We start from the raw sequence: 16,746 nt of genomic DNA on the forward strand, positions 1-16,746 counted from the left end.
GGTGTAAGCCTCAAGTCTATTTTGTTGGCCATGGTTACAGTGTAGGTTGCTACAGAGAATGCTTCACAAATTTAACTGCTGCGGAAGTGCTGCTATTTTATGAAATAAAACATTAATATTGCAATTAATTTTTCTGATATTGGATAACTTGCTTTGAACTTGTACAGGATGTATTTTGCACATCTCCATCTCTGGCATGGGAAAATTATCTGACGGGGTAGTGATTAGAAATGGAGACCACTTCCAAGCAAGCCACAAATCTTAAGAGAGAAGTGCTTTAACTTAAATATATTAAATGCTTTAAGAGCAGAATAAGGTTTCAGAAGAAGCTGAAGATACTACCACTATAAACAGTTACACACAGCTACACTGGTGAAGATAAGAAATTTCAAGTCCTGAAGAATAATGGACTTAGTTGTGCCCTAGAGACCATAAGCTGGGGCCCTGGCATTTATAGACAAACAAGAAGTATACAGATCTATAATGAAAGTAGTAATTCCCCCTTAACGAACCTGAGGACAAAGTAGAGGCCAGATACAGATGAATGAAGTAGGTAATTTTAAAAGCAGTCTGCTGCCTAACTCTCTAGCCATAATCTGCACTGGTGACAGCACTTGGTGGAGAAGACAATGCTTCTCCATGAATGTGAACTAATCAGCTGAGATTTTTTTTCTTCTTCGCACTAGATTTTAAGGGTTACGTTTAACAGCAGTGATTGATACAATGAGAAAGAAAAGAGTAGATCCACATTTTGTTACAGCATAGACCAGTTACTGAGTGAAAAGTCCTGCTCTCCCTAAAGAATTGCCGCTTTTACCAGCTTAATTTTATTTTCCTGAACATAAAAAATCCAAACCTAAATGTCCTGCAACAAGAGCTTCTGCTTTGTGTTCTTGAGGATTAGCAACTGTGTCTGTACTCAGAAAAGAACCAACTTCACAAATAAAACTAGGTTTGGTGATTTTTTTTGTTTTGGAACAATCTATCCTTTCCATATTAAGGATAAAGGGCTTTAATCTATTATCAAAAAAAATCACCTAAGAACAAATGCATAAGCAAGTATTATATTAATTATATTACAAAATTATATTTCACAACAGGATTATAAAAATCTACATATGATTGCTTCATTACATTTGTATCAAATACATCAGTATTTATAATTAAATGTCAATGTCATTTTTTAAAAACCAAGCAAAAAGAATATACTGTGTTTGATGCAGACTTCTAATCAGTCTTTCAATGACTACTGACATTTGACTGGAGGTCAGCTTTGCAAATGCACTTATAATTCAATGTATAAGGATACTTACTCATAAAACTGTTCCCTGTAGGTTTTATCAAAGATATCAACATCCTCATCATTAACTTGCCAGAATGGAATTAAGCCATTTATGCCACTTGATATATTACATTCCATAACTACATGAGAGCCTACAAAAAAACATTTAAACATAGGAACTGAAGGTCTTGTAACAGAAGCAGGATCAAGTGATGAAGGAACAGTCAGGAACAGGAGGGATATAAAACAATAAATACCTTAAGAAAACCAGAGTCCTAAAACTCATTCATTTGTAATCCAATTTTGGGTGCCTACGACCTGGATATAAATTCCACCCTAAATGCAGGTGTCTAAATGTTCACATCTACATGTAAGCTAGATGTCTAAGCTAGTAACACAGTTCAGCTCTGCTGAAGTCCACACACTGAAGTAGATACCTTAACTGAATGGCTCTCCCGACTCCACTGAAAGATCTCCAGGGCTCAAATCAGTTGCATGTACACACTGTGGCAACATCCAAGGTATCTATATGGAGTTCTCAGACAGGACTCCAGATCTTAAAGAAATCTGCACTGCTAGAGTAGCCAGACTGCTCAAAACAGCACTCCATGTGTAGGCAGCTGAGTCGAGCCCCCGTTGATAACGGCACGGGGTAAAGACGCTAGATCATATGCAGATACCCACATGCAGACAACTACACCCTGGAGCTGAACCCCATTCTTAGGGACCATGTATATCTTTACTCCACATCAGAGTCTTTTGGCCAGCACTGTCCACTGGGATGGTTTCTGAATATTGTCACATTCTACTCCCAGAGCAAGCTCACCTGTCACTCAGGTCCTTTGCCACCAAGAGTCCAGATCTTACAGAATGCCTCAGTATTACCCAAATCAAGTTGCAAAACATATTTGTTTCCAATGTACCTCGGAGAGCTCCACGTACAGGAAGGTAAGCAGCTTTCTTGGATTCCTTTCCTTCTCTATTTTACCCATGGAAGTTATGATTTGATAGGAGAAGGTGGGCTGTCTCAGTTCACCTATGTAAAGATCTTAGTGTTTCATTTCCTAGAACCACATCAGATCTAGAAGCTTCTACCAAGGAATAATCTCTAACAAAAGTATGGAATAAACCTTTACCTTACGTGCAAAGCAGTTACTTGAACAAGAGTTTGCATAGAAATCAGAGATGCTCCCCAATCTCTTCCCTCCTGTCCTTCCACCATGATAATGAATTTTTCTAAAGATGTGGTTTAGTGTGTTGCACAGTTCTTCAAAAGGAAAAAAAAACCTCAAATGCATGTTCCATGCTCTCCATTTCCATGCATTCATAAATTTACTGTTAAGTTTCTGAACAACCTTCTCCTGCCATTTCTCATTCAAAAATCATACAGCTGTTTCTACGTTCATGCAGGTGTTTAAATATTCTGCACTACAGCCAGACATCTAATAGGAGCAAAGATTTATTTTTTTTCTTCCAGTAACCCATTAAAGGTACTGGACAGAGAATATTACTTTTGAATGGCTATGCCTTTTTAAAACAAACCAACCAATCAATTTCCTTAAATTCCTGTAAAGTGTCTCACCTAGTCCTCATTTAACAGGGGGGCAATATTTCCACAGATACTGAAGATACATCAAGACAGGGACACTGAGAAGTGGTAGAAAGGACAGATGACAATAACAATAAATAAATAAATAAACAGATAAATAAATTCATCCCGCACAACACTGCTGGTCAAGATACTCCAATCTTAGGCACATAGTTATTTCCCCCTACAAACTATTTGTGGGAATCATGTTCTATCATCTCTTATCTGTCTTCCAGATATCCTCAATCCACATGTTAATCTCCCAGTCTTGCTGAAGTCCATGGAACTGTTCACACGTTATTTCACAAAGACCAGGAGCTTTGTTTTACTTAATAACCTCTTAAATAGTCAGTACTTACCAAGTTCTACTTCAATTGTATTGTTCTTCGGATAAATAAACTCTGGTTTTATCTGTGGTGGTTTTTCTAATCAGAACAAAGAAAAATCAAAAACTTCAGACAGGAAGAGTTCCACAACTTACTTCAACTGACAGTTTTACAGTGGTTTTGGTTTTATTGTTTGGTACTATTGTAGTGTCATACTTACTACCAGTTTCAAATTTGCAACAGAAATATCTCATAAGACATTTGCTGTGCTCTCTCCAAATTATTCTCTTTTAGCTCCCAAGTTAACAAAAGGCTTTAGCTTACCTTAAAAATACTTAAAAAATAAATTCTCAAATTTACTTTTATATCAACTCCCAGTAAAATAACCAGAAAAAGATAAAAACAAAAAATGCAATTAACTTTTTCAGAGAGATGGATAAGGAAGAGAAAGAGGGATTGTATAATGATCTCCTAGATAAGGTGAATATTTATTTAAGTCAAAGTTTAAATAAACACATGCTTAAACTGGGCTGGAATTGTATTGTTCTGCATCATGTTTAGACTGGCTGCTAACAACCCACTGCTCTTATATCTGCCTGAGTCAGAATTTTGATTTAATCTAAAAAGATGTACATGCTCTTTCCAGCCAACTATTCTGATAGGACTACTACCATGTTACTAGTCAGGTCACCAGCAATACTGCTCACAAAGACACAATTACAATGATAACAGCAATAAATGACACTACTGGGAGAGTGAGACAGCCAGTTCCACATCCTGTGTGCAGGAAAGCACAACTAAGTGGCAACAGTAAGCCAATCCTTTCTACAGCAAGATTTAACTTTATAGTATTTATGCAGCTTGTCACATCTCCTTTCCCATCAACCGAGATTCTAGTGAACTCTGTAAGCAAGTTCACCAGCAGGGCTGCAAGAAGGTGGTTTGCTGTGATAGTCTCAGAAAAAAATACTCTATTTTAAAATGTACTTAATTTAGTGGTCCATTATTTGTTTCAGCAAAAACAATGCCCTCACACCCCAGTAACGACTCCTTTCCTCTAATTCTCATTCCTAAGCCCGCAATACTCATTTCCCCATAACAATTCTTCCCCAAAAGCAATCCTTAAGGATAGCAACGTCCTTCATTGTATTTTAATTTTATATTCAGGAATAAATTAATTAAAGAAGATTTGCAACTCTAATTTCACAGAGCTGAAAGGTAATATGCCAGGTATCTTATGCCTGCATACAAATATTTACAGCAGAGCCAAAAAGAGAATAACCTCATGCACTCACCTTTAACTTCCAGACTTATGGTTCTTGAAACATTATACTGTTTTCCCATGTAGGTGTACACCATACGGCACGTGTAGTTTCCTCTATCTTGCACGGTTACGTTACGAATCAAGACAGCATTTTCACCCTCTGCCAAAAGAAGTCGCTTGTCTTCAAGAAATCCAGACTTACACTCCTAAATACATCAAAAGTACTTGTGACTTAAGGGCACTAAAAACCTGACAATTGAATAAGTTACTGAACTCTACTGATTATTAAAATACTTGCCAAATACTGACTTTTTTTGAAAGACATTATGTGGGTTCTTATTCAAGCACCACTACACTCTAACATGAAGCCTGATGACATCTTACTCCATTTGCACTTTTTAAAAAATCCCTGCAGCCAATCCTTTCAGTTTTCAAATGCTGTGCTTTAGTTCACTGCCTGCATTAATAGCATGGCAGTTATCCATCTCAGGTGTAATAGAAGTTATGCATGTAGCAGAGTTTATGAGAATACATGCCTGCATCCCTGCTTCACTGTGATGCAGTGCCTTGTGTTGTCTGGGTTTCTGTGGCAATGTGAATACAGCGAAAAACTTCCTTCTCTTCCTTGACCTATAAGCAGTGGAGAAACCCTTCATCTCAAAAGATGTATAGGTGCAGCACCGAGGTTATTTTACATATATGGCCCATGTAGCTGCTTTAATACCAGCATCAGAATTAAGAGTTGAACTACTTCATAATTTTACCTTAACACAGACAAAATATGTGTTTCTAAGCTTGCACAGTCTACAGAGTATTTTCATAAAACCAAAGCAAGCAGCATAAGAATACCACAGCATAGTCAACAGATAGGACATGCCTAATATTCTGAGAAACAGAAATAATTATCCAAAGCCTTGTATTTACAGAAACACACAAGTTTTAAAACTTATTATCTACATAAAATAATCAAATGAACCAGATTTTCACAAAACTTATTCACACTCATGCCTTGCTCAAACTGTAGAGAAAATAAACCTTCCCTTCCAAAAGCAGCTTTTCCCAGGTACTCCACAAGACATTTTAAATAATACATGTTGTATCTTGTATATATGAAATACACATGCAAAATACCTTATACCAATGTACTTCAGGCTGATTATTGTCTTCATCTTTAAATTGTTCTAGATCAGGACATATAATCTTTCCAGTATTTGTGCTCATCACTTTTTGTTCAAACTTCATTTTTCCATTAAAACAAAAGCCATTATCATTCTTAAAAACTGTTAAATTTATAGTTTTTTTGTTAGAGTGGTTAAGGCTCCTGTAATCAGAACAACAAACAAGTCAGGTCATTAACAGAAAGGTTCCTGCTTTCCAGCAAGTCAAGCAGTTTACAGACAGGGAATTCAGCATCTTCACTGGCCTTGCCTCTAACACCCCTGCTGCATCCTCCTAGCTCACAAATACCATCCTCAGCCCCTCACCCCCATTCCAGATCAAGAGATGGGAATAAGCTCTGATTTTGTGTTGTGAGCAGAAGTGGGGTCTGCTCTGGAAGCACCAGAGGGGATGTGAGGACTTCTCAGAACTCCCATTAAGGTTTAAGTGACTGATGCACAAAATGCTGCCTACAGTTAACACAACTGAACATTAGCAAGTTTTGTGTCCTGCTGACATTATGCAAGCCAGGGATGTGAGGTGCGCACAGGAACACATTTCATAGCTCAAGCAACTAGAAGCATAGTAGGAAAGACTAAATTAAAATTATATAACTGGGTAGCTTTGAGAGGATTACATGTCTTCTGACTTCCAATTTCAGCTTCATTTGTCAGCTCTGGAGAAGGAACGTGCAAAGGCCCACGACATGGGAAGTTTCTGCTGATCACTGTTACTACATTCACAACCCAAACCCCTCCAGGATAACTGGTGTACTGTATGCACACCACTACACATAACTACACACTACTAAAACAAATTCTGGACCACCTGAAAAGCCTGTACTGGCTGTTCTCAGTGTGTTGTGGCAAGACCATGAGGAAAGGAACAGTTTCTGTCTGTCTTCCCAAAATTAATTTCCTGTTCAGCACACAGTGAATTTCAACCATCACAAAAAAGATTCGATGACCTGAAGTAGTTAAGCCCAGTGCACTAATCTGAGCTGTAGATGTAGCAAGAGCTTTAAAGTACCAAAAAAAGCTAGATAAAGATTCTTTTCAAATAATCTATTCCCTTTATTTCTTCTCTTTGCACTCAGATTGTTTGAGTAGTGTTACTGACACATCATTTTCACTGTCTCTAAAGCTGTCCAGCACATTGCTTTGCATTCTCATTTTTGACCAGTAACAATTGGTAATATTTTAAAATAAATCATAAGAAAGCTTTTCTGCCTTTTAATTTGTAAATTTCTAATAAGATTTGCAAAAAGTTGCTAAGCTCTCCAGAAAATCTGTGTGTGGTGATACTGCATAAAATGCAGAGTTTCCTCCTCTTAGATCCTGCTTCCATTTAGCCATGTTCTATGAAGAAAACAAAATGTTCTTCTGATCTGTGAGTATCAAACAGCAATTTGAACACAGGAAAAGCTGAAGCAGTGAAGATGTTTTCCTGTGACCTTATGCTTCATCCAAAACAAACAAGCAATCCTCACATTGTTAGTGTTATCATGCTTCAAGATAAAGAGTCTTCTGTATGAACCACTTTTGCAATGGTAAATAGGTGGAAGAGAAAGGCATCATGCAGAAATAAAAAGCATGGTCAAAATAGTGCTTTTTAACTGTTTAAGCATTCTACCTAAAACAAAAAAAGTTTTGTATGCTCAAGTTCCACAAATACATTATCAAACTTGCAAGCATTAGCAACCCAATTGTTTCTATCCTTCCTTCCTTACCTTACACCGCATTCATAAGGTCCAGAATCTTCCAGCATTGCAGGAACAAACCAAAGCAAGCCCTCTCGCTGGTGGATCCTGGCATTTGTCTCTGTAGTTACTGGTGTAGCACTAGCATTTTTATACCACGTCAGATTGTAATTAGAGTGAAGCACTGGCAGTGTAATAATGGGGCAAGTAATAGCTGTAGGCTCTCCAACAAGCACAAAGTAATCACAAAGAACACATTCCTCTACTAAAAAAAAGATAAAAATTATCAATGCTTTTAATCTATACACTCATATGTTTTAGAAGTATCAATATCCATTCCAAGTGACACAGAATTAGAAAATAAACTTTCTGAAACAATTTACCATTAAAACATCACAAGGCTACTATTTTTTGTTTGTTTAGCACCTTCTGGTTGAAGACATAAACACACATTTTACAAGCTTATGCCACAACTTCCCTCTGTTAAGGTATTCAGTAACAAGCACATGCAAGTCCAATACCCTCAGCACAAACCAGAGTATTAGATCCATGGGATTCACCAGGCAACTCCAAGCTTCCCAACTCACCTGTCATGTCCTTGTTATTTGAGCATGTTATTACTTTTGCAGAATTTCCAGATTCTTAGTGTGAATACTACCTATGTAAAGCATAGTGCAAACAGTAGCAGCGTAGAGCTCCTGACACTACTCTGGCCATTATGACTGTGGGGCCAAAAACAAATCAGGGGTTAAAAGAACAGGTGTTTCTTAACCTGAAGCCAAAGACAGTATGGAATGATATCAAGACCTCAACACATCCAAGAAGTCTGTAAACCAACATGTTACAATAAAAAAAAAATCTGGAAAGGCACAGTATTTAGATTAAGAAGTCTTGACCATAATGTATTGTTTCCTTACTATATTTGCACCTTTATCCAGAAGGCCCATTATTCTGAACATCATATAAAAGATCAGCATAAACAGAATTTTTATAATTATGTCTGTGTAACAAGTTGACATGGCACAATAATGCAGCCCAGCAACCATTTCTTTAAACATCAGCCAAAAAATATCAGAGAAAGTAAGACAGATACTGCAAAAAGTTATCAAGAACCCAAATCTGCAAGCAAAAACATACTGGAGAATACCATTTTAACACAGAGCTAGCCATTGGGCTATAAAGTAGATTGTAAAACTTTCTAACTTCTGCATACATTTGCCCAGAGAAGCAGATGCCTCATTCCTGGAAGTATTCAAGGCCAGGTTGGATGGGGCTTTGAGCAAACTGGTTTAGTGAAAGGTGTCTCTGCCCACGGCAGGGGGGTTGAACTGGATGATCTTTAAGGACCCTTCCAACCCAAACCATTCTGTGATTCTGTATGCAGCACGGAATTCCTATGAAACTGCAAAACATCTGGCTGAACTGATTTTAAAAACCTGCTGAATGACTGTATAAATACAAAGTCAACAGATTCCATTTCAAAATAAAAAAAAGTCTTCAGTAATCCTTTCAGTATCACTATCTTACTACCACCTAATTTGAAGATTTCCAAGTAGGTCTCTATGTAGCTTAAACTAATTCAGAGACATTAATATTAAACTGCTTATGACAAGAGTAGCAAGACAAGCATCATTAATTTATGTAGTTCTGAACTTTACTGAAAAAATAGGCCTATCTTAAAAATATTACTAATTAACTGTAAAGGAAACTCAGCCCTACTGCTTTCAGGACTAGAGATACAGCATGTTTCTTAAGGCATTCAACAGCTAACAAAGTCAAGGAAGCCAATCATTTTGGACTTTCTTCACAAGAAACAGGGAGAGGCTAATCAAAGCCTCAGTACCCTAAGTTTATGTGGCTAGATTTAAAAACTTTTATGTCCATTTGTCCATGCCATCCCTCATGCAATTTCAATCCCAGAAGAGGCACTCAGCTATTTTTAATACACTGAAGCAAAAACAAACCCCAGATCCACTACTTGCTCTTGATATCTCTTTCCTAGTAAATATACACAACTTATCTCTTGCAGATTTTCTTTTTTAAAATAGTAATTTCAACGAAGTATGTAACCTACCAGCACTGAACAGAGGTATCAGTAGAATGAGATGACCAATGAGCAAAACTACAGGTGTCATATTTTGCTGCAAAACAGAAGCTTTTTCAAATGCTGGGTTAAGACTGTTCAAGCTGCACTGTCCTCTGCACCCTGCATTACTTCTAAAAAAAAAAAAAAAATCAGAAGAAGCATTAGTCATCTTGCAGAGGGAAAAAATGGATTTGATAAGCTGCTGTCTTCAGCTTTCTACTAGAACTTTTCCTGAACTAGAACTATTCTACTGGAATAATTCTTGCATAAAATATAATTATCTTTTGCCAGCATAGTTAACTAAAAAAACCCCCCACAACCCTGAAGCACAGAAGAATTATGCTAGCATAGTGATTTCAGCTATACTACATAATTTAAAAACCAAGCTTGATTGTCTTTCCACATGCTTACAAGTGACACAATCACAGAGATGTACGAGGTTTCATTCTTTGAACTGTTTTTGTATGACTGAGGCATCACTGCTTTTAAGAGCAGATAACCTACAATTCTTTATAAGCACACTAATTTTAGTGTGACCTGGCACTTAAAGTGGCATCTAAAGTCGAATGTGTAGAAACCGCAGCTAATATGAGTTGCTGTGGTCAGACACAAAAGAAAAGTGTCCGTAATTGTAGTTTCACTTCACACCTCAGGTCTTGTTTTCAGTTTTCTCCAACTAAGACATGATTAAACAGACACACACTGCCCTCATGGCCTGCAAGTGGCTTCTATGAAACCTCTAAACCTTAACCAAGTCCTGCTCCCCTCTCAGATGCACCTGCATTTTTTTGGCAAGGTGTCATCAGAGATCTCCCTAAGCCTTCTACTGTCAGCCAGCTGGGAAACACTTAAATCCTTTTTCTTCTGACAGCTCCTTGTAAGTTAAGGTCTGCATTTAGCTGTCGTGTCTTTCCTCAGCTTCTGACTATTTTGTGTGCTGCTGCCTCTCACTCTATAGCAAACTGGTTTCAATTGAAGCAGTCCATTGCAAAACATTCATTGCAAAGGTCCTAGTTAATATTGCTTTCTACCCAGCTAGAAATGGCAGGAAGAAAAGAAGATATTCCCTGAAAAAGTCAGCCTTGACTTACTTTTATATCCAATGTAGTTCAGTGACAAATAAGCCACACCAGCTCCTTCTTCTGAAACATTTCACATGTAGAAGTGTTGGGGTAGTAGGGAGGGACACACAAAGCAGAGTTCAACACTTTAACATAACAGCCTCTGAGTATGTACTTCTTTTGGACAGTTTATCTGACAAAGCCCTCATACCACAGACTTTATTCAGTTGCCTTATATGTGCTTTTCCTGTAACTTGCCAATGAGCAGATCATAATTCCTGAAGTTTCAGTTTATCTGTAAAAAGCAGAGAAGGGGGGAAAAGGAGTTTACAAAACCCATCATTTGGACAGCAGCATACACATCCAAAACCAAATTTTCTACAGACATCTAAAATATAAAAGCAAGAGCATCCCTCTCCCTACAATAGAGAGATGACTTAATAGAGCAACAACAAAACTTGCAGTAGAGATCGACCAAGAATTCTAGCAAAGATCTTTGGACAATGAAGTTTCTGTCAAAAACAACATAATATTACACAGGTGACAAGCAACTTCATAAGACTAATTTAACCACTAAAAGGAAACAAAGAATACTTAAACATTGGGCAAAATAATAACAACTAAGCAATCCAACAAGTTAAGCTTTATATTTTGCACTCATTATTTGCCTCCAGTACCAAGAGCAGATGTCTTTCCAATACTGTATGTTAAAGTACAACTTTTATTGCAGCAGTAAAGCTTAAAACTTCTATAAAGACAGGAAGAAGTCTCTAACTTTGCAGTTGCAATGCCTCACAGTATGCAGAGCATATTTATCCTGGTCAGTAGGGTTTCAAGTGACCACACAAGGGTTCTACATTTTTTCTTAAACGAAATACAAAGAGAAACACTACCCAAAATCCACAAATGTGAAACAACAAACTTTGCTTAGAAAGCAGATGTTTGATCACATACTCAACAACTTTAGCCTGGTAGTGCCTCCTATCCCAGTCTCAGCACTATGAAATGTCCCCAGGATACAACGACAGAAGCTCAAAAATTCCATGTGTAGAGAATTCCAGTTTCACTGATGACACTGTCTACATAGTCTGGAAAACTGTTTTCAGTTCAAAGCTTACTGGCCTCAAAGGAAAAATGCACATGAAATCTTTTAAGAAATAAAGGGGAAAAAAAGCCAACAAGAAACAAAATCCCACATCACTTATAATGTTTGTGGCTGAAGTTACCAAAACAGTTAAAGCATAACAGCAAAGCATGCTAAAATTTCTAACAGACTTGTTTCAAGTCTACCACTTTCCCAAGATCACAAATTTCCTGTCTAACATACTCAATATATAAACAGAATGCAGTTGATCATTTTACAGGGGCATGTACAAACACCGTGTCACACAACTTGATGCACAAGCACTCTCAAGAAGCTCACAGAATCTATAACTGACTGTGATCAAGTTGGTTATCCACTGGGGTATTCTGACACTGATGTGTTGACCAGTAACTTCAGACTTCAAATGTCTCCCTTCCCAACAATCCTGCAAGATGCAGAACTACAGAAAAGTTGTACCTTTAAGGAAAACCCATTATCCAGGGCATTACGTTGAAGCTACATCAAAACACAGTCAAACAATGTTCACAAAGAAGCCTGCAACAGTTCAGTCTTTGCAAGCTAAATTCCAGTTCAGTCTTAGGATAAGTACTAACTATTCTAAATCTGACTTTGAAGAAAGTGTATTTCTTCAAATTCAGGTACTGCCCCAACTTTCACCAATGAACAGGAGGAAGGAAACAAAAATACTATCTGTAGCTTATCAATATTCAAATAAATTAAAAACAGTACCTTCTTTCAGTATCAAGTGGAAGGAGTTAATTTCACAGTCTGCTCTTCGAAGACTTTTCTATGTCATTTCAACTCCTGATACCTGTCATTGTAAAGTAATAAGAATTTTAATGTCACCCATTTTTTATTTAAATCCAAAGTAAGTGATTCATTTTCCATTATCATTTCAAAGTACTGTTAAGAAGCATTTAAAAGGACCTGAACGGCTCATGCAGGTAAAACTGTATGTATCAAAAATAGTGATGCAAAGTGTTAACAAAAAAAAAAGTATTATTCTCAGAGGGAGAGAGGAAATCAGTAATATTTTTTACAAAAAAAAAGTAACATGTATTTCTCATTTAAGGATTAATTTAAAACATGTGCATTAAAATATCTCAATTAAAGATTCTGCATTCTAAAATAACTTTTGTTCATGACCTTTTAGCCTGTTTTTTGAGGATCCAAGCACATACAAATCGTCCAAGTCAAATGAGAGCACGATGCTGAATTTCTCAAGAAGAAAAACAAAACACATCCAGCAGCTTGCTTGAGTCCCTGAAGAAACTCTCCAATCTTAAGAGCTGCTGCTGCTGCTGGAAACAAACCAGAACCTTGATTCAGCTTAGTAGTTTTTAATGGATAGCTCACTCCTACCAAGCTATGGCTCTCCAGGCTGCTGCCAAGAGCTATCTAGGAAGCGGCCAGAACAGGTCTGGGATTGTTAGAGCAGCGCTCCTTGCTGGGTTTGATACAGGTATTTCTGCAGGCATCATCCAAAACCTTGCTCTTGTCATATAAACAGTTAAAAAAAGGAGCCTTTCTTGGTCATCCTTATGCAATAAATAAATACAGAAATAGTTTCTGCCACGTTTACTAGGTCAAGAAGATTTACGCCAAACATTATCCCGCTTCCTGTTACAAGTACTTTAAAAAATGTGGCAGCGTTAGCACTCCTACAGCCTTTATTTATACACTGCACTCGTACCTGGGCTTGTACAATTAGACACACAACGAGGGAGCAGACACAAAGGCAAAATAAAAAAGTTACTTCTAAGGGCGCTATTTAGTGCCGTGAAAGATGGGACAGCAGCAGCCACAAATACAGGTAGGGAGACTGTGTCAACACACCTCGCAGCAACACGCACGGCCTCAAAACACGGCTAAAAGTAACACAAACCCAGGGGCTGGGGTTAGTTTTTTTGGAAGCCATCAGCCACTGCAGCCTAAACCTGCCGAGGAGCCGCTCCCCGCTGCCCGCGGACCCCCGACCGCCCTGGGGGCGCCGGCCCGGGGGGACCCTCCCGCCGCCGCCCGCTCCCCACGGCGCCAAAGGACGGCAAATGGGCCACGGCGCGACGGGACACACGCGGGGAAAGGAAAGCCCAGCCGCCTCCGGGCCCCGCCGCAGCCCACACCCCCCTGCCCTCCCCGTCACGCCGAAGCCGAGCCTCGGCAGGGAGCGAGGCGCTGCCCCCACGGTGCCCACCGCCCCTCCTCACCTCCGGCTGCTCCCCGCGTCCAGCCGGCCGCCCCGGTCCGCTCCACATAGCGGGCGGGCGGGCTGGAAGCACACCCCGCCTCGCCCGGGGAGCCGCGGCTGCCGCCTCGCCCCGCCCCGAGGCCGCCCCCGGCCCGCCTCGCTGCCTGCACTGCCCGCTGCCCGAGCCGGCGTGGGCTGAGCGGCGCTGGGAGTCCGGGCGTCGCCGCTGAACCCCGGGGACGTGAAGCACCGGGCACAGGGCGAGCTGGGTCCTCATGATGGCCCCCTTTTCCCTGGCATCAACCCACATCCTTTAGATCTCAAGCCTGGATTTAGTTCCCCTTCAGGCTGTGAAGGGGACGGCCCGGGGCGGCCAAGCTGACTTCAGCGCAATGTGGACACCAGTTTTCCTTTAGGCTGCCCTCGGGACGCATGGAAAGCCTTGACCGAGCTGACCTAGGAAAGCATGAGAGCCCTTTGGCCAGCTCAGCGATGCGCTTTGCCGCGGAGTGGAGCTAATGCCCATTTGGCAACCCGATGGGAGCAGACATTTCATGTCTTCAAAGAAACAGATCTACCCGTCCACCGCAGTGCATCCAGGGCATGACCGACTTAACTGTCTGCTCCAGGAAATTGTCGCACAAGTGAAACCAGTCCTTGACAAATCCATCACCCCATTCACGAGTTGAGTGCAGGGACTCACTTCTGTCTGGTATTTACCAGAACAGGCAATGTCAGTGCCTGCTGACACCATTCCTATAGTCCAGCACCTGAAGTTGCTCAGTCTCTTTTTGGAGCAGAGCTCTGTTTGCTTGCCATCATGTAAGCTCCAGTTGGAAGTAGCAATAATCTTTAAGACCTCTTCCAGGCTAAACCATCCTATGGTTCTGTGATCCTAAGTGTTTACTTTTTTCCTGGTTTGATCAGCTATCCCTTCCCTTATGCCAGGGTACCACTTTTTTGATTCAAACAATAGTTCCTTCAGTTTTATGTAGAAACTCTATACAGTTCTCACTGTTCGGTCTGATGGTAAAACTAAACTTATTCAAACATAGAAATGCGAATTTTCCAGGGAGAAGTTTCCCTGGAATTGTTTCCTTGTCCACAGTTTTAAATTCAGAGCCTTTTTGCCCTTTGCTTGTCTTCACCTCTTTCACTTTGGTTCCCATAAGCTTACTTTCAGTCACTTCTCAAAGAGATGACTATAGACTATTCAGTAATTGCTTATCCCCATCTCTGCTTTTATTCAAGATCCAAATTCATTAATTTTATTTGTATTCCAGTTGAAGTAGACGTACATTTTAATAGGAATTATAAAAATGAAATGTAAGAAGAAGCTTCATTTGAGGTTTGAAAAATTTCCAAATTGTCAGCTTGGTTAAGGATTTGGAAAAATGTGGGAAGGCATGTTTTACTTATTAAATGGTAGACAAGGTGTCCAATCCAGACTTACAGAACCATTACCCTTTTCCAAGTGGGAAGCTTGGGATTTTTTGGGATGGAAGGGTTAGTTTTCTTCCTTCTTGTTTTCATTAACACTAATTAAAGGAAATAATAAGGGATTCTCATACTGACTTCTTCCATGTTGTCAGTACCAAGATGAAGAGCTGGCTTGAGCCATGGACCTCTCAGAGAGGAAAGCTGTGAAACGTTTACCAGCTTATCTGATAATATAAATGGGGAGAAAACCCTTTTTAAGCTGGACAGGGAAATTTCTATTCCTGTTGTTGTGTGTGATTGTAAGCCATTGCAAACTGTATTTTAGCTGTGCAAAATTGTTTTTATCTGCTTTTGCCTTCACTGTTTTTGAGTCAAGGGGTGTTAAGGTGACTGGCTAAATTGGGGAAATTTCATAGGCCATAGCAATCTTAAGAACAAAGATGATAGAGTTTTCTAAGAGTTTATCTGCCCAATACTTTGCAGTGCTTCAAATGAAGCTGCACAAGGTTTGATAGTTGGTGACCTAGGAGGGTTGAGAGAAAGAAGTGTCTCCCAGTAGCTAGCAATGATCAGGAAAGCTCTCCATCATGTAGCAAGAGAATAGGGAGCATGCCAGAAATCAGTAGTCTCAAGGAAGTGTAATGACATATATTGGATGTATGGAATGCTTGGTAAGTGTTGAAGAAAAAACAGTCATTTGTAGAATGTGGTGCACATGTCTATATCCATAATTCTGATATCCCGTATCTGTCATGACCACACTTTTAAAGTAACCCCCCTAAAGTACTCTCTGGCAATCATTTTAGAGAAACTAATCACTATGAACTGAAAGTACACTTCCAAAAGAACGCACGCAACTGTCAGCGCTGACAAATTGTGACTCAGGAGCAAAGTATGCATTTTTCGCAGAGCAGAGGATGTTTCCTAGAGTTTACTAAGAGCGATGTGAATGAATTGATCATGAAACATTAGTAAGAGTCCAGTTAGAAAGCAGTAATTTGCAAATTTCTTTTTCCACCGTAGAGTTGTTTTCCCAAGTGACTTTTACAACCTAACCTGTTATGTCAATTACTCAGTCGACTGTCTGAGTGTACCTAAGCTCTGAGTAAACACATAACTGGGAAAAGCCTGTCATTGCTACCAACTGCAGGCCTCTGAGGCATGTTTCAGGTCTCAGACCTCTGGACCGGTGCCTAGGCTGCTAGCGAGACTGCATTTTTCAGAAATCAGTCAACACCAAGAAGCCAGACAGGGGTCTGTGTCCTTCAGTATTCAAGAATAACTGGCCTGGCTGAACTTCAGAACAGCACAGTGTGTTGTTCCAGTTGGCCCTGAAAGGTACGGCTCCTCTCCCCACACAGCGATCAGCAATGTTGTAAGTGGTGACTATGTCACAGTAGTTAATTCAAAGGCTGTTTGGTAATTCCACCGAGGTTCTGCACAGGACTCTTTTGACTTATAGTTTAATATGGGTTAATGTGGAAGGCAAGAAAGAAACACTAATTTTTGTCAGAGAGACTATACTTAGTTAAATCTTACTACAGCTTAC

General features: G+C 39.6%; 1 protein-coding gene across 1 annotated transcript in view; it reads right to left on the reverse strand.

Annotated features, from left to right (window-relative positions):
- IL1R1 (interleukin 1 receptor type 1) overlaps positions 1–13,887 on the reverse strand; it is a 21,645-nt gene extending 7,758 nt beyond the window's left edge. The window contains exons 1-10 of the mRNA XM_017818346.1: positions 13,777–13,887; positions 12,299–12,380; positions 10,495–10,759; positions 9,392–9,534; positions 7,348–7,579; positions 5,592–5,781; positions 4,492–4,666; positions 3,230–3,295; positions 1,314–1,434; positions 857–918 (exon numbers count right to left, since the gene is read on the reverse strand). Coding sequence (XP_017673835.1) covers positions 857–918; positions 1,314–1,434; positions 3,230–3,295; positions 4,492–4,666; positions 5,592–5,781; positions 7,348–7,579; positions 9,392–9,452 — 907 coding nt within the window. The 5' untranslated portion in view covers positions 9,453–9,534; positions 10,495–10,759; positions 12,299–12,380; positions 13,777–13,887. The remainder of the gene's footprint in view (positions 1–856; positions 919–1,313; positions 1,435–3,229; positions 3,296–4,491; positions 4,667–5,591; positions 5,782–7,347; positions 7,580–9,391; positions 9,535–10,494; positions 10,760–12,298; positions 12,381–13,776) is intronic.
- Between the last annotated feature and the right edge of the window lie 2,859 nt (positions 13,888–16,746).

The sequence above is a fragment of the Lepidothrix coronata genome, unplaced genomic scaffold (genome assembly GCF_001604755.1).
Source record: "Lepidothrix coronata isolate B3197 unplaced genomic scaffold, Lepidothrix_coronata-1.0 Scaffold68, whole genome shotgun sequence".
Classification (NCBI taxonomy): domain Eukaryota; kingdom Metazoa; phylum Chordata; class Aves; order Passeriformes; family Pipridae; genus Lepidothrix; species Lepidothrix coronata.